Raw genomic sequence first — 21,629 nt, 5'->3', positions numbered from 1 at the left:
TGACAATAATTAAGTGTTCATATAGTGCTATTTGTATATACAAATAATATATATATATTAGTATAGAGCTAGTTCAGCTGCTGGCAGAGTTACAATTCTATCAATAACATGGCCTCAAATACATATCCATCATTGGCACCGAGCAGATCTGTATGCAAGTTTGGGGTTTGTGCTCGAATATTCTTTAGATGCAAGGTCCAAAGGGTCTGTCCCACTTGGCGATTTTTTCGGCGACTGCCGGCGTCATATCAGTGTCGCCAAAAGATTTTGAACATTTCAAAATCCAGCGGCGACAAAAAAATGTAGCGACACTTGAAAAAAAAACGCACGTCATACGTCATCACGCTGCGCCACCGCCGCAAATTTTTTGTTTACCAGATACGTCAGTCAATGATGCCGGCAGTCGCCGAAAAAAATCGCCAAGTGGGACAGGCCCTTTTGTGTGTATCGGCTGATGTACTGTGGTTGAGCACACGTGGCCTGAGCTCAAGATGTTCTGGTGTCCTCAGTGAGGAAGATAGAGTGGAATGGAATAAGAAAGGAAGACTGGAAATATTACACCAGCATCTCTCTTTACCTTTTAATTGGTGAATTGTTATTTTCCTAACCATGAACGTACAGGCACTGGGAGCAACCTGGTAAGTGTAGGGAAATGATCAAGAGTTCAGTTTCATTTGAAACTGAAACACATCAAATGCTACAGATTCAGACACCAAAGTAATTTGCCTTTGAAGACAAAATTCATCCGGGACACTCAAATGATAAGCAGATGGCAGACTTTTTTCTTTTAGATGACTCCAACATTAAAAGTATGGGTTTGCATTCTTCTGTGGTTGTGAATCTGTTGAATAAAAACAAAGGAGTGAGCATATTTCAAACATCAAATCCCTTCGTGGACACAGGTGTCAGACTGGCAAATGAGCGAAAGAAAGAAACCTTGCTCTACGATGCCTTTCTGCAAATTTTCAGCTCAATATGATTTCATTTTCAGAGCTAAAGCACACCATTCACCTGAGAAAACTCTTGCAAATAGGTTGTATTCAAGGAACACTGAAGTACTGAGGATACTGGCAATCTAAAACTTACATAGAAAATGCAGGAAACACTTAGTAGCATCAAAACATTCAAGAATGAAACTTTGAGAGCATGCACAAATGATTTATTGGAATGACTCCAGGCTCCACGGATGAGGGAGTTATGGAGATTAAGTAGAAAATGTGAGATTTTTCTACTGGAGCAATAAATATTAAGAGAAGATTGATGTGTTTAGATAGACGAAATAGAGTGAAACGGCTCTTGTTAACAGTTGGGTTAAAGGGCAGAGGATATAAATTTAAAGTGACTGACAATAGAGCCAGGGGTCCTGTACGTAATTTTTTTTTTAAATGCAAGTTTAAAATATGGGTTTCAAAGGGGATAGAAATATAGAAGTGAAAGTATTTCAGAGCTAGGGGGAAAAGTAGAAAAAAATGAAATCAACTGGATTGCTCTATAAAGCGTCAGCATAGACCCCATAAGGCCAATTATGAGCATTCTGGGATGCACTAGGTCACTAGCAAACTGCAATCAAAGATTATGGGCTGGTGCCTACAAATTACCTGGAAAGGAAAGACACAAGTACACATCCTAAATTTAACTCATACACTACCAATTATGGATAGAAGAATAAAAGACAAAGGAAATAACCACTAAGTTTTCTTCTTAACAGTAGAATTTTTTCACCAATGTGAAACCCGTGCTCATACCGATAACAACATGGGCCTTATAATACAGACGCAGATTCCTGGAGACACAGGAGCCGGAGACACAAGAAACAGTTTTTTGCTCAATATGGCGATGCTGGTTTAGGCAGATGTAATCGTGGCATTTAAGAGACCTTTGGATAGTCATATAGATGTGTGGGGAATGGGGGGATATGGATTTTGTGCAGGTAAATAAGAGCTGGTCTTGGCATCATGTTTGGCACAGACATTGTGAGTCAAGCAGCCTGTTCTTGAGCTGTACTTTTCTCTTCTGTTCTAGCAAAGTGCTGGAGGAACACTGCAAGCCAGACAGCATCCGTGGAGGGAAATGGAGAAATTACATTTTGGGTTGAACCCTTCTTCAGTGGGCATAGAGGAGAAAAATCTTGGTGAGAGAAGTGAGGAGAAGAGAGTGGGGCAAGAAATGGTGAGTGATAGGTGGATTCAGGTGAGGAGGAATGATTGGCAGATGGGTGGAGATGGTAACCAAGGCTAGACGTGGAGATAAAATGCTGCAGATATGGACTCTGGTAATATAGGAAGATGGGGAGTGAAATGTGGAACCAGAGATGGATAGAGGGTGAAAGGAAATGAGGGGGAGGGAGGAACGATGGAAGAAAAGAAAATGGAGTATCAAACTAGGGAGGGATGGAGAGCGGAAAGGAACTGGGTGATAAAGGCAGAGCGAGTGGAAAGAAAAGTGTGGGCAGAGGGAGAAGAAACTGGGTGGATGAGAAGGAAGGGGATTGTTTATCTGAAATTGAAGAATTCAGAACACATACCATTTGGTTGTAGACTACACAAGGGGAATATATGGGGCTGTATTTCCAGGTTGCATACAGTGCATTCAGAAAGTATTCAGACCCCTTCACTTTTTCCCCATTTTGTTACATTACAGCCTTATTCTAAAATGGATTAAATTATTTTTTTATCATCAATCTGCACACAATAACCCACAATAAAAAAGCGAAAACTGGTGTTTAGCAATTTTTGCAAAGTAATTAAAAACAAATAACGGAAATATCACAATTACATAAGTATTCAGACCCTTTACTCAGTACTTTGTTGAGGCGCCTTTGGCAGCGATTACAGCCTCAAGTCTTCTTGGGTATGATGCTGCAAGCTAGGCACACCTGTATTTGTATGCGGGATAGTTTTCTAAACCAACATGTAGAGGAACCAATGAGAGAGCAGGCTATTCTAGACTGGGTATTGAGTAATGAGGAAGGGTTAGTTAGCAGTCTTGTTGTGCGTGGCCCCTTGGGCAAGAGTGACCATAATATGGTTGAGTTCTTCATTAGGATGGAGAGTGACATTGTTAATTCAGAAACAAGGGTCCTGAACTTAAAGAAAGGTAACTTTGAGGGTATGAGACGTGAATTGGCCAAGATAGACTGGCAATTGATTCTTAAAGGGTTGACGGTGGATATGCAATGGAAGGCATTTAAAGATTGCATGGATGAGCTACAACAATTGTTCATCCCAGTTTGGCAAAAGAATACATCAGGGAAGGTAGTGCATCCGTGGATAACAAGGGAAATCAGGGATAGTATCAAAACAAAAGATGAAGCATACAAATTAACCAGAAAAAGCAGCCTACCAGAGGACTGGGAGAAATTAAGAGTCCAGCAGAGGAGGACAAAGGGCTTAATTAGGAAAGGGAATTAATTCCTGGGATGTCAGGACTTTCATGTGAAGAAAGACTGGATAGACTCGGTTTGTACTCGCTAGAATTTGGATGATTGAGGGGGAATCTTATAGAAACTTACAAAATTCTTAAGGGGTTGGACAGGCTAGATGCAGGAAGATTGTTCCCGATGTTGGGGAAGTCCAGAACAAGGGGTCACAGTTTAAGGATAAGGGGGAAATCTTTTAGGTCCGAGATGAGGAAAACTTTTTTCACACAGAGAGTGGTGAATCTCTAGAATTCTCTCCCGCAGAAGGTAGTTGAGGCCAGTTCATTGGCTATATTTAAGAGGGAGTTAGATGTGGCCCTTGTGGCTAAAGGGATCAGGGGGTGTGGAGAGAAGGCAGGTACAGGATACTGAGTTGGATGATCAGCCATGATCACATTGCAGGCTCGAAGGGCCGAATGTCACTGCACCTATTTTCTGTTTCTATTTGGGTAATTTCTCCCATTCGTCTCTGCAGATCCACTCAAGCTCTGTCTGGTTGGATGGGGAGCGTCGATGCACAGCTATTTTCAGGCCCCTCCAGAGACGTTTGATCGGGTTCAAGCCAGGGCTCTGGCTGGGCCAATCAAGGACATTCACAGACTTGTCACGAAGCCACTCCTGCGTTGTCTTGGCTGTCTGCTTACAGTCGTTGTCCTGTTAGTAGGTGAACCTCCGCCCCAGTCTGAGATCCAGAAGGCTCTGGAGCAGGTTTTCATCAAGGATCTCTCTGTACTTTGCTCCGTTCATCTTCCCTCGATCCTGACTAGTCTCCCAGTTCCTGCCGCTGAAAATCACCCCTACAGCATGATGCCGCCACCACCATGGTTCACCGTAGGTATGGTATTGGCCACGTGATGAGCGGTGCCTGGTTTCCTCCAGACGTGAAGCTTGGCATTCAGGCCAAAGAGTTCAATCTTGGTTTCATCAGACCAGAGAATCTTGTTTCTCATGGTCTGAGAGTCCTTTAGGTGCCTTTTGGCAAACTCCAAGTGGGCTGTCATGTGCCTTTTACTGAGGAATGGCTTCCGTCTGGCCACTCTACCATAAAGGCCTGATTGGTGGAGTGCTGCAGATATAGTTGTCCATCTGGAACGTTCTCCCATCTCCACTGAGGAACTTTGTCAGAGTGACCATCGGGTTCTTGGTCACCTCCATGACCAAGGCCCTTCTCCCCCGATTGCTCAGTTTGGCCGGGCAGCCAGCTCTATGAAGAGTCCTGGTGGTTCCAAAGTTCTTCGATTTAAGAATGACGGAGGTCACTGTGCTCTTCGAGGCCTGCAACGCTGCAGAAATTGTTTTTTACCCTTCCCCAGATCTGTGCCTCGACACAATCCTGTCTCGGAGGTCTAGGGACAATCCTTCGTCTTCTATAGCTTGGTTTTTGCTCTGACATGCACTGTCATCTGCGGGAACTTATGTAGACAGGTGTGTTCCTTTCCAAATCATGTCCAATCAATTTAATTTACCACTGGTGGACTCCAGTCATGTTGTAGAAACATCTCAAGGATAATCAATGGAAACAGGATGAACCTAAGCTCAATTTTGAGTGTAATAGCAAAGGGTCTGAATACTTATGTAAATGTGATATTTCAGTAATTTATTTTTAATTACTTTGCAAAAATTTCTAAACACCTGTTTTCGCTTCTTCATTCTGGGGTATTTTGTGTAGACTGATGATTTAAAAAAATTGAATTTAATCCAATTTAAAATAAGGCTGTACGTAACAAAATGTGAAAAAAAAGTGAAGGGGTTTCTGAATTTCTGAATGCACTGTATGGCCTCACTCTGGCAGTGGAGGAGGCAGATGACAGGAAGGTCAGTGTGAGTATGGGAAGGGGAATTGAAATAGCTCGCAACCAAGTGTGAAGGACTTATAATAATGTGAAAATTAGCAGGGGATAATCAACTGTTATTCACTGTTAATTTCACCACAATTTTTGAAGGTTTTGCAGACATTTCAACATTTTTTTTGCATGCTTTCTGGATATGATTTGATCAAAGTTCTGGGTACAGGAATAGTAAAGGATTAGAAGGATATGGCCAAATGTGGGCATATTGGACTATGTTAGATGGGGCTTCTTTGTTGGAATGGACAAGTTGGTCCGAAGGTAGACACAAAATGCTGGAGGAAGGGTCTCGACCTGAAACATCATCCATTCCTTCTCTCCAGAGATGCTGCCTGTCCTGGAGTTACTCCAGTATTTTGTGTCTACCTTCGATTTAAACCAGCATCTGCAGTCCTTTTCCAGCCAACTACATTAAGCTTACTTGATAGTTGCTGTTGTAACTGTCTGACGAGAGCTGCCGTCTGTTGTTGCTGCTGTGTTTGTTGCATTCCTTGTCGCTGGAACTGAAGATGAAAAATAATTAAAACCCGCTTTTTCGCTGTACTTTCTCCTAACAGTAGAAAAGCAAACAAAGCCTTTGCTAATTACTTCAAACTTAAATTTGAAGTCTGTCTCTGAATCAATTCTGCTGCTTTCTGAGAAATGCATGTGGTTCACTGGGCTTTTTTAAATAATACATTTCATGTGAATTTCAACAGCCAGCTGACATCCTGATCATAGGAATAATATAAATTCATTAGCACCTAGATATTCTGTAGCAGGGGTGAATGTACAGACAAGATTTTGGAATCCTGTAGATGTGCTGAAAATCAAAACAGTGCAACACTGGAAATCTGCATTAAAAAACAAAAAAAGCTACAATATATATAAAGGAAGCATCGGTGGAATGAGAAGCAGGTTGGAGACTCTACATCTGTTTTTAAATGGTTTGTAATCTTGGCTGAAGTGTGTTAAGAGCAACAACAGTCCGTCAGATACGGACTGCAACCTCAGTTAGCTAAATCAGCAGAGACACGTTGCAGGCGTTCTTTCGTTCAAATACAAAGATTGGTTCAGTTTTAATACTAGAATTTCCTTCCGACCTCTTCCATCAGCAAACCCTAATCCCATCACAACCACCTTCTAGAACCTTTTCTTGCATACTTTGTCTTACAGAGAAAAAAAATTGTCAGCAGAAAATACACATTTGGTGCAAGGTTTGGGGCATCATTTGGGCATTCTTTTTTTCTAGAATTTCTTCATGGAAATTGGGTATACCAGCAACATTTGGTATAATGATAAGTCTTAAAGACCTTCGTTTTTTGTTAGTATAGTAGCATATTGAAACACATTTTTCTCCTAGAATTGACAGCTTCAGTGGAAGAGCAACATGGAGATTTTATTTTTGCCAGCATTTAATCTCTGGAAGGAAAACTTCTCCTTGAAACTGGCTTTAAAAAAGTATAATTTTTGAAACCGGCTAATACATAAGGTAGGCCTGAATGCCCATTAATCCTGTGATCTCATCCTTCATGCATATTAACAATTTCAAGATTCTTCTATTCACTACTTAGATTTAATGCCCCCATTCAATCTTTCACCATCCTCTCATGCCTGACACTGTTTTCAAAAGTATGTTGCATTGGTTTATAGCTGAGACAGATTACGAATGAGGTAAAGCTGTTAATTTACAGATTGTCACTATGATCTCATGAAGAGATTTCCATCCTCCAGCGAGGTCATAGAAACATAGAAAATAGGTGCAGGAGTAGGCCATTCGGCCCTTCGAGCCTGCACCGCCATTCAATATGATCATGGCTGATCATCCAACTCAGTATCCTGTACAGGTGCACAACCTTTTATCCGGAGTTCCGGAAACCGAAAAGCTCCGAAAACCGGACATTTTTTCCAGGATGTCGTCTGCACACCAAAGCTCGCGTTTGCCGCCAAACTTGACCCGAAACGACCCACAGTCAACCCAGGTCTGTACTACTGTAGCGGCTGCCTCCTCCCAGGAGACCGGGGAGACACTTAAACATCTGTAAATCATTGCTTAAATGTTAGTCAGTTAGTTTGGAGGGCTTTTATGTAGGTATGTTGCAAAGCCTACCTGAAGCGTCGTTGAAAATCTGCCGCTGCGGGTGTGCGCGATTTTGGCGCCGTTTAGAGGGGGGCGGGTTTAAAACGCGATTTTCTCTAGGCTGTTCAAATCGAAGATGTTCAGCCTAGTTAATTATTAACGAAAAATCGCTGGAAGACCCCGTCGCAAAGGCTATTATTAGTTTTAAAGGCCTCGTATAATAGTTATAGTAATTTAAAAATCAATCTCTAAACCCGCGACCGCCAGCAACCGCAGGGTCTCATAAAGCAGACAGCTGAAGGTAGGCTGTATATTTTTACATTAAAAAGGGCTTCTAAAGATCCCTTTATACAAAGTTTAATATTGCGAGTAGCTCATTTTGGGCCCATTATATCCCGCAGTATTTTTCTGGGCATTTGGGGGCACAAATCTACCGCGATGTGAACGTTCTAAACCAGCGCGTTCCACAGGGACCCACTAGAAAGCTGATTTAAATGGGCATTTATTTACAGCAATTGAACACTGAATTCCTTCCATTTGGCCTATAAATTAATGTAAATTAGATTTAAAAATCATGTTTTATTGTGAATTATTTGTGAATATTATTTGGGCATTTAGGCTATTTAAAAATGTTAATCATTTATTAAGAAATGGATAGATGTTTAGATCTAGTAATTGAAGTCTGAAATTAGCTACAATTAGGTAACTAACTAATTATATGCTTTAATTTCAGGTCATCCAAGTAAGATTATTTTATATTTGTTTCAGAATGCTTCAATCTATGATAACTGAAAATTTCATTCAGTTCTCTTAATTTTTAAGAAAGTTATGGGCTTTTGACTGTTCACGATCACAGCTTTTTTGTTATGTCCATAGAAAATCAATAGGGAACAAGATGCTCATTTCCGAGTATGAAAATGGCCATAACTTTTTTAATACTTGAGGTATGAAAGTGAATTAGGTGTCAAATTAAACTTATTTTTATGCTTTATCTGATGGGATAAATTACTGACTTGATTTTTAAAATCTCAAAATTTTGTAACATTGCTATTTTATGTGAAGGGGGGGTTAAGGGGGAAACTTTAATTCTTAGTCCCCTACCTGGTCGGAGAGGCGGGGAGCCGGCAATGCCTTACCGGCTCGCCATGCAGTAAGCTCCGGAGCGCTTTGGCCGCCGACTCCCAACATCGCGGAGCTGGGGGCTGCGGGCGTCCGGCCGCGGGGGTCGCCGGTTGGAGCTCCGACCCCGGCAACTCTACCCCTGGCTGCGCGGCGCTCCAAATCCAGCGCGGCCCGCGACCGGACGCCGGCAGCCCCAGCTCCGCGATGTTGTGAGTCGGCGGCCACAGCGCTCAGGAGCTTACCGCACGGCGACCCGGTAAGGCATTGCCCGCTCCCCGCTGGTATCCCAGCGCTGTGGCCGCCGACTCCCAACATCGCGGAGCTGGGGCTGCGGGCGTCCGGCCGCGGGCCACGCTGGATTTGGAGCGCCGCGCAGCCAGGGGTAGAGTTGCCGGGGTTGGAGCTCCAACCGGCGCCGCCCGCGGCCGGACGCCCGCAACCCCCAGCTCCGCGATGTTGGGAGTTGGCGGCCACAGCGCTCCGGAGCTTACTGCACGGCGACCCGGTAAGGCATTGCCCGCTCCCCGCCTCTCCGACCAGGTAGGGGACTAAGAATTAAAGTTTCCCCCTTCACCCCCCCCCCCCCCCCCCCCCCCCCCCACCACCACCACCACATAAAATCCCTCCAAACTAACTGACTAACATTTAAGCAATGATTTACAATGATTCCCCGGTCTCCGGGGAGGAGGCAGCCGCTCCTGACTTTTCAAGCCGCCCGCGCTACCTACCTAATCTACGCTAAAAACCTTCCATTAGGAAATCCGAAAAATTCCGAAATCCGAGAAGTGTCTGGTCCCAAGGCTTTCGGATAAAAGGTTGTGCACCTGTACCTGCCTTCTCTCCATACCCCCTAATCCCTTTAGCCACAAGGGCCACATCTAACTCCCTCTTAAATATAGCCAATGAACTGGCCTCAACTACCCTCTGTGGCAGAGAGTTCCAGAGATTCACCACTCTCTGTGTGAAAAAAGTTTTTCTCATCTCGGTTTTAAAGGATTTCCCCCTTATCCTTAAGCTGTGACCCCTTATCCTGGACCTCCCCAACATCGGGAACAATCTTCCTGCATCTAGCCTGTCCATTCCCTTAAGAATTTTGTAAGTTTCTATAAGATCCCCTCTCAATCTCCTAAATTCTAGAGAGTACAAACCAAGTCTATCCAGTCTTTCTTCATAAGACAGTCCTGACATCCCAGGAATCAGTCTGGTGAACCTTCTCTGCACTCCCTCTATGGCAATAATGTCCTTCCTCAGATTTGGAGACCAAAACTGTACGCAATACTCCAGGTGTGGTCTCACCAAGACCCTGTACAACTGCAGTAGAACCTCCCTGCTCCTATACTTAAATCCTTTTGCTATGAAAGCTAACATACCATTCGCCTTCTTCACTGCCTGCTGCACCTGCATGCCTACTTTTAATGACTGGTGTACCATGACACCCAGGTCTCGTTGCATCTCCCCCTTTCCTAATCGGCCACCATTCAGATAATAATCTACTTTCCTGTTTTGTCTGTCAAGAATTTTCCACATATTTGTGCATGAACGCTGGGAATTAAAAAAAAAAATTTGCCCCCTCAAGAGACTGACTCAATAACGTTGGGGGCGGGGGCTGGTGTACAATGGCTATCGAAGATGCTCCAGGCATCACAAATGCAATGGGCCAGCTAGTCTTGTACATCAATTCTGAACCGTTTTGCATCTATAATACAGGCTGTCCCCAGGCAATGAGGGGTTCCGTTTTTACAGATGTTAATGTTTTGATTTTATTTGTAAGTCGGAAAATAGACCAAAATCTATTATGGTATGATGGTAATCATATCACCACAGTAATGTAATAAATAGCATCAAAAGTATATAAAACTGATAAGAAACAATGACTAAAAATGGAGACAGAGGGAAAAGTAATGTTGCCATTTATAAGAATTTAATATTATGGGAGCTCATTCACTTTTAGGGGTGTCCATAGGTTTGAGTGTTCATATCCCGGTGACGAGCTTGTATCTGATCTCATCTTACAGATGATCCTGTGCTCTCACCGATTTGCAATACAGAAATTTCCCTTTTAATGTTTTATATCAAGCTGCCATTGAAATTCTGAGATTAAAAATCCAATGTACCCAATTATTCAAGAGGACTCTCTCCATGTTATTATGTCTATTCCCAACCACAGCTAACAGCCAATTAGTGATCAGAGATGAAGTACACTCTGGTGATAAACTTTTGATAGAAAAGGCTGGCTTGCTAGTTAAAAGCATTAGCTAAAATCAATACTATTAAGGGTCTTGCCATTAATTGTATATTTATAACTGTCACCATGTTCCTTTTGAGAATGGTCCATCTTGGCCTCCTCATATAATCACATTACATCACTCACCCATGCGCCTGATCTAGTCATTTGGTATGATTTTGGGCAGGATGTCGATACCAATAGATGTGGTAACGGTAAATGTGAACTTACCACGTAGAATAGCAGCCCACTCATGTAGTTGAATGCTTGCATTAATGTCTGATCAAAAATGTTAAATCAGGAAAGACAAGAGAGTAACCTACCATGGTCTGCTGAGGTGGGATGGCCTGCATTCCCAGAGACTGTGGTTGGGTTTGAGCCTGCTGTTGCTGTTGGGCCTGTTGTTGCACTTGTTGCTGCTGCTGTTGTTGCACTTGTTGCTGTTGGACCTGTTGTTGCACTTGTTGCTGCTGCTGTTGCTGCTGTTGCTGTTGTTGCTGCTGTTGCTGTTGTTGCACTTGTTGCTGCTGTTGTTGCTGCTGCTGCTGCTGTTGTTGTTGTTGTTGTTGTTGTTGTTGTTGTTGTTGCTATAAAATGAAGAGTTTTAAAGAGAGAATATGCCATAAGTTTTGTTTAGTTTAGAGATGCAGCACAGAAACAGGACCCTTTGGCCCACCGAGTCCGCTCCGACCATCGATCCCCCAACACTAATACTATCCTACACACCAGGAACAATTTATGATTTTACCAAAGCCAATTAACCTACAAACCTGTACATCTTTGGATTGTGGGAGGAAACTGGAGATCCCAGAAAACAGACAGCCCCCGTAGTCAGGATTGAACCCGGGTCTCTGGCACTGTAAGGCAGTAGCTTTACCGCAACGCCATCGTGCTGCTCAGAGCTGTACAAGAATTTCACTGAATCTCTAATCCAGTACCTAAGTATAATTCTATTCGCACAGTCGGGATGGAAATAAAGATATTATTATCTACATAATTCAATTAACTGGTTAATAGAAGAACCGGATAAATTGGCAGATGAAATTCAACACAAGAAAAGGGAGATAACATATAAAGAGATACAATACAGTAAAACTCCGATAATTTGGTGTCTGTCAGAAATCCCAAAGACTCGGCATTTGGCTCACTTGGGCTTTTTTCCTGTGCTCACTTTACATATACCAGGGCCCTGCTCCCACGCTCTCTTTAAACTCATTAAGCCCTTTTCACAGCGTTCCTGTTAAACACACTTTTATTTCTGATGAATTTCTTATATTATGCTTCTTTTAAACAAACAGGTCCCAGATTTCAACACTCCTAATTTCACTTTGTTTTATTTACCATGATCCCTTTAAAAACAACCGTTCACTGGAAATTTTACTTAATAAAAAATTACAGTCTGTTGGGATATTAATAGCAGTAACTTCCCATAGTCTAAAAATATCTGCTAGTCTGGCACCTTGGTCCTGAGGGTGGCAGATTATCCGATGTTTTCTATATATGGTACAAATTGAATGTATATCCAAGAACATATCTAAGGATTAATCCCTAAGCAAAAATGGTTACATTTGGCAAGATTGGTTATAAAGCACATTGATCCGAGTCTTCATGATTAAAAGCTTGGAATAAAAAAGCCAGGAGGTTGTGGTAAATCTTCAGAAAATACTAGTCTGACATTTGGCAGTAATGTAACCAATTCTGTTATAGTATAGTATGTTACAGTAATCTCAGATAGACATAAAATACTGGAGTAACTCAGCGGGACAGGCAGCATCTCTGGAGAGAAGGAATGGGTGACGTTTCGGGTCGAGACCCTTCTTCAGACTGATGATAATCAGTATGAGATTATAGTAATCTCAGTCTTAAATGGTCAATCCTTATTCTTGAAACCATGCCCCCTGGTGATGGAATATTCAAAGTGGTGGAAATAATTTCTTGCCATCTATATAACCATATAACAATTACAGCACGGAAACAGGCCATCTCGACCCCTCTAGTCCGTGCCGAACACATAATCTCCCCTAGTCCCATATACCTGCGCTCAGACCATAACCCTACATTCATTTCCCATCCATATAACTATCCAATTTATTTTTAAATGATAAAAACGAACCTGCCTCCACCACCTTCACTGGAAGCTCAATATAACCATATAACATACCATCTAACATACCATACCAATCTATCCTACGAATCCAGTGAGGCCATATCCACACAAGTGTGAGGTAGTGCACTTTGGATGGTTGAATGCAACGGAAAATAGACAATTAATAGCAAGACCTTTAACAGTATTAATTTACAGAAGGATCTTGGGGTCCAAGTCCATAATTCCTTGAAAGTGGCAAGCAGTAGATAAAATGGTAAAGGAGGTGTATGGTATGCTTGCCATCATTGATAAGGTCATGGAGTATGTCAAGAAGTCAGGACTTTGGTTTGGCTACATTTCGTGTAGTTTCTACAGTTTGGGTTGTTACCTTACAAGAAGGATATGGAGACTTTGGAATGGGTACAGCGGAGATTTACTGGAATTGTGTCAAGATTAGGGGTATTAGCTACTGAAAGAGGTTGGACAGACTTGGATTGTTTTCTTTGGAACGGCGGAAGTTGAAGGGTGGCCTGTTAGAAATATATACAATTATGAAAGGCTCAGATAGGGGTATACAGAGCCTTTTTTCCAGGATGAAAATATCAATTACTAGGGCCATAGCTAAAATGTAAGAAGGGCAAAGTTAAAAGGAAATGTTTTTTTTTAAACAGAGGGTGGAGAGTTACTGGAATATCACTGCCAGGGATGGTGGTGGAGGCAGATACGATAATGGTATTTAATATATTTTTGGATAGGCACATGGATATTCATTTCATGAGCCAGCACATTCTGATCCTGTTGTACACTGGTATTTGCAATTTCTCATAATTGATGTAATATACTGCTTTACCATACTTCTGATCAAAAAGCAAAACCTAATTTCCTTCTTTCCCATTCACCTACCCGTCCTCAGACAGTCCTATTCTCCTCCTCCTCAGTTTACTTTGCTTTCTGGAATTATAACGTGATTACACCATTAAACTGCTTTTTTATCCAAGTTATGAATACAAATAGTGAATAAGCCAAGTATCAAATATTGAGCCTGCGATTCTCCACAAGCAGCAACCTACCAATTCCTATTCATTTCTACTATTTTACTTTCCACCCTTAAACCAACGTAGAATGCCCCAGAACCATGTTTTCAACTCTGTCACTCCCAGATTATATTTTTGTGGTTATAGTTTTCAAACTGCTGATGCAACCTCTTTATCCTGGCTTACCCTCAGGATTTGTTGTTGTCGTAGATACTGCTGTTCCTGATTTGTCCTCATTGTTGAATGAACATTCTGTTGGGGTATGTGACTAATTCCTGTCATCATAGGTGCTTGTTGCATGGGTTGGTGCGTTAGCCTGCGAAGAAGAATGTTTGATAAAAGCTTTCATTCATACACCATCTTTACCACAGAAAAAGTCTCCTCAAGTCACTTCACAGAAAGCTAATAGGCAAAATTGACAGAGCAGAAAGAATGATTTGGCCGGAGGTGAATTTTAAGAAACATAAAAAGGAATTACTATGGGTGACGGGCTGGACCTGGGGACAAAATAAAGGGCTGAAGAGCTTTAGAAGGTTTTATATGTGGACAGGTAAAGGAATGATTGCTAACCGTAGACAAAAAAGTTGCAACAGTGTTTGGAAGACTATGGAATTTTCTCAAAATTTTGTAATCAAGTTCCTGATGATTTGATCAGTGGCAGCAATGTAGAAAATACCCTGCTATACATAGGTGCAAGGTGTTTTAAAGTACGTGGCATGGTGCATTATGAATGCAGTGGTTAATACATGGCAATGTAAGATTTTCTAGTGACAGCAGTGGGAAGAGAAAAAAAGCTCACACATGGAGCGATTTTAGACATTTTATTGATGAGAAATTGAGAAGGATGAATAAACGTATATCAAGGTCATTTTCGCAAACATCCCAATACCATTCTTTCAGCTGGTAAAATCAGTACAAATTATTCAATCTCTCTTGAACCCAGTTATTCCCCTTATTCTCTTGCAACTTTAAATATATTTTCGTTCTACTTTTTCAAAGTTCCAATGAAAGGTCATTGACCCAAAACATTACATGTTTCTCTCCAATAATACTTCCATTTTGACAAAATTTAAATTATAACGCAGGCCACGGATTATTTGTTTAAGAAATGTGGCTCATCCCAATGCAATTGGTTATTGCTAAATTTTGACGAAGGGAAAGAACACTCCAAGAGGATCCATTCTGGCAATAATAGAGTGCCCAATGAACGAGTGCATCGTGTAAAGTTGAAGCACTTGCAATTTTATTCAGCCAGAGAGCAGAGTGAATGATTCACACTGGCATCTGACCGAATGCCCCAGAAAAGTCTTTTGCCAATTTGATTACATTTATGTAAAAATTAAGAAATAGTTAAAAGTTTCTGGATACACAAAAGGCATTCTCTTTCTCTTTTATGCCTTGCATCTTCCAAAATTTAAGAAGTCGCTCCATGATTTGCTCCCAGGTTGCTGATTTTGAAAGTTAATTTGCTATCCTCCCTTTGTTTAACGTCTTTATCTTCAATACTATTTTTATTGTGCTGAAGTAGTTTTCTGCCATATGACTGGATTATACCTTGTACAGGGTATTTGAGTCTTATGACCTGCAGGGAAAAAAAGTGTTGAAAACTAGAGCTAAATCAGACCTAGTTGATCAAGTTTTCCACATGTACCTTTGTGTGTTCTGCATGGAGTGTGCATAAGCTGGAGCTTGTTGGTGAACATAGCCACTTGGTCGCTGCTGCATCTGCCGAACCTGATCTATGAGTGTAGGATTATTGGCTGTGTGACTGCTCTGGTATGGTTGGCTTGAATAGGCAGGAGGTATCATACTGCTGGCTTGCGACGGATGTGGCTGCATCCCCAAGTGAGAGCCATAGTTAGTGTAGCCTTGAGAAATACTCTGGAAGAGAACAGGATTACATGAATAGATGCCACCCAAATACAAAGCCATTATCTTGTTAATCATTTCAACATGCTCTAAATTTCTTGTTATCGCTTTACAATCTTGCAATAAAACCAGTTATAACAAGCATTGTAAAGTTGCATGATATCTAATACTTCTGATGCATAATCACTATTATCACAAGATAAACATAGACAAATAAAGCAATTTTGCCTAGTTTGGCTTATTATTCAGAAAGGCAGTGTAGTCCATTTGCAGTGGCACCCAATATGCTCCTTAAATGATTCCAAGGGTTTTATTTCTGAGGAGATCATTGCATGTACTATGAGTAGGAAGGAACTGCAGATGCTGGCTTAAACTGAAGATAGACACAAAAAGCTGGAGTAACTCATCTCTGGAAAGAAGGAATGGGTGACGTTTCGGGTCGAGACCCTTCTTCAGTACTATTTTCTGCAGAAAGAACTGCTGGAAATAGGCTTGAATTTATCTTTTACCAGACAGAATTACAGCTGATTTATGGCTTAGTTTTAAGTTATGGCTCCAAATTTTCTGAAACACTTGTTTTAAAAATTAGTTTTCGCCTTTTTCTTTAGCAGCTAATAAGCTCAAATTTCTTCAGTCTTTCATTATTCGTCTACCTATAATACTGGGAGTCAACCTAATTTATTCGCTACATGCCATTAACACGGCTTTAAATTTTCACTAGTGCCTCACTGGGCAAACCTACACAGTTTTCAAAGATTGGCTGTACAGATTGCTTTATTGATTGGTGTTCTTTGATGATGGGATAGGTTGAGGAACGAGTGTGCAGGATCATAAATCATTTCTTACTATCTTCTGGGCACATTTGAAGAACCAAAAGCAGTTCTAGTCATCCAGTTAAAGGAAGGATGTCATTAAATTGGAACTGTTGCAGAAGTGATTCATCAGAATGTTACTTGGGCTTGTTGGTCTGAGTTATTGGCAGTGCCCACAAACCTAATTTGAGGAAGGACATCCTTGCTATTGAGGCAGTGCAGCGTAGATTCACGAGGTTAATCCCCGGGATGGCGGGACTGTCATATGAGGAAAGATTGGAAAGACTGGGCTTGTATTCACTGGAATTTAGAAGGATGAGAGGATATCTTACAGAAACGTATACAATTATAAAAGGACTGGACAAGCTAGATGCAGGAAAAATGTTCCCAATGTTGGGGGAGTCCAGAACCAGGGGCCACGGTCTAAGAAAAAAGGGGAGGCCATTTAAAACTGAGATGAGAAAAAAACTTTTTCACCCAAGAGGTTGTGAATTTGTGAAATTCTCTGCCACAGAAGGCGGTAGAGGCCAATTCACTGGATGAATTTAAAAGAGAGTTAGATAGAGCTCTTAGGGCTAGTTAGGCAGGCAAGGGTTACTGATTGTGGATGATCACAATGAATGGCAGTGCAGGCTCGAAGGGCCAAATGGCCTCTTCCTGCACCTATTTTCTATGTTTCTATGAGTAGGCTGGTCAGTCTGGGACTATTTCCTTTGGAGCATGGGGTAATGAGGGATGATCTTGACAAGATGTTGAGGGGAATGGATAAAGTGAACACTCATCTTTTTACCCCAAGATTTTTTTTTAATTTTTTTTTTGACATCGGTTGGAAGCTGCATACCAAATCTCGTTGCACTAATGTGCAATGACAATAAAATATATTATTATTATTATTATTATTAATATTCTAAAACTATAAGGCATTGGCTTAAAGGGCAGAGATTTAAGAGGGACTTCAGGGGCAACATTTCCATTCAGAGGATAGTCTGTATCTGGAGTAGGCTGACAGGGGACACTGTAGAAGCAGATACAATTATGAAATCAAATATATAGATGGGAAGAAGTAATATAGAGGGATACGGGCTAAATGCAGGAAATTGGGACAACCCCAATATGGTTGACATGGACACGGTGTGCCAATGGGCCTGTCTTCATGCAGTACAGCTCTACAACTCTGTGGTGTTTTGACACAATGAGAGCATATTTATTGTTTTGTCAGGCGAGACATTATGTATGCTATCACAAATTTCATTATATTAATTGCTATGCCAATGAAAAAAAAATCATCCATTACAGAAGTGCAGGTGCACAAACGGCAGTAAGTTTAATGGGCGCATGGTAAACGGTGATAGGTGGGGCATCAGGATTTCCAAATTACTTAATAATGGTTCATTGGTACTATATTACTATAAATCTCATCCTTCAAATGAATTACTTGCAGTGTTGCTGTTCTTGATGGCCCTTGTTACTCCTTTGGCTACATTGAATTTTTAACATTATGATTCTCCAATAATTGTTTTCAAATGTTGCTCTTTGATGTGTCTCATTCACAAGTGGTGGCATTCCTATGCACTCAAAGACCTTGCTCTTTGTGTCGTGTGGCTAAGGACTGGAAGGTGCTGCTCGTTAATAGCAGAGGCATATTGTTCACACCACGTACTCGACTGTACCTGCAGTATATCATATCTGGATGGAGTGAATAATATGGCAATGGCATGGGTGCTGAATTTGCTTTGAGTATGCAACTAGTGATCATCATTGGTGGGCGCAGGCATTGGCATGTTACTCACGACATAGTGATTGATTACAAGCAAATTGATTGCAAATTCAGACAGCTTTGCTATTAAATTTAACAAACTATGAATTAGAACTTGCATATATAGTTACACCTGAGATTAGGTAAAGAAGCCTTTGATAGTAATGAGTTGATTTAATATACTAAGTTAAAAAATGCCATACCTGAGCTTGTGACATTGATCCATATGACTGAGCTGGATTTGCTTGACGAACCTGCGGCCCATACATTCCACCAGAATTCTTGAGGAGAGGGAATGTGGGACAAATAAAAAGTTAGAACTTCTTGGCACAGTTAAACGTGATGTAGAACAAGATATTACAAATGAAAGTTGAAGACCTTTAATAACACCTGAACTCAAAGGTATGAAATGAATCTGAACATCACAAGCTATGTCTCCCTCAATATCTGCTTCATTTGGCTCTTCCCTTTATTACATGGCTACACTCAACTGTAACCATAATAGAATATTGTCCCCTATAATTGATAATATTTTAAAAGCTTTTTTAAGCACATAGGGAAAAACTTGCAACAACGAGACTGTGAAATGCAAGGAAAAAAATTGCGTGAAAGACATTTTTTGAATCCATTTGGATTCACGGAGCCTGCACATCTTTACCTGTGAACTGAGATTTCTAAGGTCACATGTCAGAATTTCAACATTCAATCCCAAAATTAGTGAGGTAATATGCTTTCAAGCAGTTACTTTTTTGAGACATAAATAGAAGTTACCTATTATTGCTGTTACTTTCAGATTGAAAATCTTGATTCCATCCCTCTGTCTGCAAAGAGCTCAATTGCTTGTTGAACCTTCCACTTCTAAAGATATTACAGGATCCTAGAAGGGGTCATTCAGCCCTCTATGCCTATACCAGTCACCTGACAGTAATAACCTTCTCCCAACCCCAGCCAATACGTACCAATCTGGCATTTAAATGATGTCGGATAGTCTGCCCCTGTGGGATGGGAGCCTGCTGCTTGTATTGTGGCATTTTATATAGTGACGGATCCATCATTGCACCAATTGGGCCCATCACAGTGCTGTAGGGTGGCCGATTCTGCATTATTTTGGCAAAAGGAGGTCGCACAGATCTGTAGGGCATTGTATCTAACCTTGGTCCACCTATGTGCATAACAAACAGTGATCACAAAATACAACATTATTCTATACAGTTTTAATTTGCATATATGTACATAAATATGAAAAGAAATCAGATTTTAGATCCATATTCAAATAAAAATATGAGTAATAATTCACCCCTAACAGATACAAAATATTCAAAGTCAACTCCTAAGTCTCCTTTTATGTAGCATTCCATATCAAGAGATGCAAAAGTCAGTGAGTTTCTTGTTGGTGCATGTTCATATAAAATCTAACCAGGTTATCAAACTTAGCAGACAAGTAAAATTGAATGGCCCAAAATATACAGCTGCCCAGGATAGAGATGGTCAGCTTAATAGTCCTCATTGCATTTAATAGGAGAAGCTGCCTGTTCCTGCTGTCTACAATAATCATCTGTGATAAAAGATGGTTTATTACATTCTCATTATTGATCCATTTTTTATTTCCCATTCCAAAAATCCATGATCTTGTCCAATTATTGTCTAATGGGTGTCTACACAAATCCAATGAGAACCTGAAAGTGACATATTTAAGAATTGTACAACTGTGAATACCCACTTGACAAAGGGAGGTCTTACAAAATGCAAGATAGATACAAAATGCTGGAGTAGCTCCATCCCCATCATTCTGAAGAAAGGTCCTGACCTGAAATGCCCCCCATTCCTTCTTTCCACAGATGCTGCCTGTCCCGTTGAGTTACTCCAGCATTTTGTGTCTATCTTCGATTTAAACCAGCATCTGCAGTTCCTTCCTACTCATATAAAATGCAGATGGAGCATCATACGAGTCAAGCGATTTTCCTATAATCAGTTTTTTTCTTTTGCTTTAACTTAATTTTCTGCAAGGTATCGGTGTCACAGGCCAATCTCGTCATTGGATGTGCAAGAAAAACCTTTCCATTCCCCCACCCATTTTCCCCAAGTAGTAAAAAAATAATTAAAGATTCTTGCATCAAAATCTGATTTGAATGGCTTCTGCTTAATATTACTTTTTTGCAATAAATAAAGTTCAAAGAAAATGTCTTAAATTCTTGACCTTGCTGTCATTTTACTATGCTCTGAAATATATCAGATGACTGCATAAATGGCATTGTTTGTTATTTATTTTTTGTTTTAATGCTTTCGGCTTTATCAGCAGCAGAAAAAAACAATTACTGAAGCTTCCAAAGGGCTCTCAAGCTACTTGCACATTCTCCTACTCTTCACCAACACAAAAAAAGTGGAAAAGACATAACTAAATTAAAACATGCAAATGATTTTTTTTTTTTAATGTACATTTTCGGAAGTTATTCATTCAAATCTCAATCACCTACCTGCTGGCAAAGGCTGATTTTGTGCATAAATACCAGGTGGTCCATATGGAAGTCTGTTATAAGGATTAGCCTGGTGTGGCATTATGTCACTAGGAACTCCACCACCATAAGGAGGCATTCTGTGTGCACTGGATGATAAATCCAACTGATCAAAGGTAAATAAAAATGACAAATCAAGACTTTTTACATCAGTACCACAGACTATTCATTTCGAATGTTCACAAATTTTAGATGGAATACTAAAAAAGCTGACAGGAATCCAAAGTAATACATAAGTATTTGAAAGACTTTGAATAGTGAACGGCTTCGGTAGAGTGGATGTGGAGATGTTTCCACTAGTGGGAGAGTCTAGGACCAGAGGTCATAGCCTCAGAATGAAAGGGTGTTCCTTTAGGAAGATGAGAAGGAAGTTCTTTAGTCAGAAGGTGGAGAATTTGTGGAATTCATTGCCACAAAAGGCTCTGGAGGCCAAATCAATGGATATTTTTAAGGCAGAATTAGATTCTTGATTAGTATGGGTGTCAGGGATTATGGAGAGAAGGCAGGAGAATGGGGTTGAGGGGGAGAGTTAGATCAGCCATGATTAAATGGCAGAGTAAACGATGAGCTGAATAGTCGTATCACTTATGAACTTATGAATTTAACTTCAAATTAAATCAGTACACCAGCTCACCAAATATTACCATTAATATTTATATTCAGTATCACTGCATTTTAATGCTTTATTGGTAAATTACAAATCTCAATTAAGGAAGTAAATCCCTTGAACAATGTATCAGATTCTCAGATTTTAATTTTAAAATAGAAAATATCACCGTTGTTGATATCGCAGTTAAAACATCTTACGGAATGTCCATAGTAAATAGATAATAATATGTTTTATGATAAATTAAATAACCTATCATACAATATGGCCAAAGTGCCACTG

At 40.6% G+C, this 21,629-nt stretch overlaps 1 protein-coding gene across 4 annotated transcripts in view; it reads right to left on the bottom strand.

Annotated features, from left to right (window-relative positions):
* Positions 1-566: 566 nt before the first annotated feature.
* med12 (mediator complex subunit 12) overlaps positions 567-21,629 on the bottom strand; it is a 120,536-nt gene continuing 99,473 nt past the window's right edge. The window contains exons 37-44 of one of the 4 annotated variants that reach the window (XM_033030649.1): positions 20,702-20,846; positions 19,187-19,389; positions 18,431-18,508; positions 15,442-15,671; positions 13,977-14,106; positions 10,994-11,257; positions 5,687-5,768; positions 567-841 (exon numbers count right to left, since the gene is read on the bottom strand). In XM_033030649.1, coding sequence (XP_032886540.1) covers positions 804-841; positions 5,687-5,768; positions 10,994-11,257; positions 13,977-14,106; positions 15,442-15,671; positions 18,431-18,508; positions 19,187-19,389; positions 20,702-20,846 — 1,170 coding nt within the window. In that variant the 3' untranslated portion in view covers positions 567-803. The remainder of the gene's footprint in view (positions 842-5,686; positions 5,769-10,993; positions 11,258-13,976; positions 14,107-15,441; positions 15,672-18,430; positions 18,509-19,186; positions 19,390-20,701; positions 20,847-21,629) is intronic. The other 3 variants (XM_033030651.1, XM_033030652.1, XM_033030653.1) reach the window with 3 other exon arrangements.

This window comes from Amblyraja radiata, chromosome 12 (genome assembly GCF_010909765.2).
Source record: "Amblyraja radiata isolate CabotCenter1 chromosome 12, sAmbRad1.1.pri, whole genome shotgun sequence".
Lineage (NCBI taxonomy): Eukaryota > Metazoa > Chordata > Chondrichthyes > Rajiformes > Rajidae > Amblyraja > Amblyraja radiata.
This window is presented reverse-complemented; position numbering and strand designations above follow the sequence as displayed.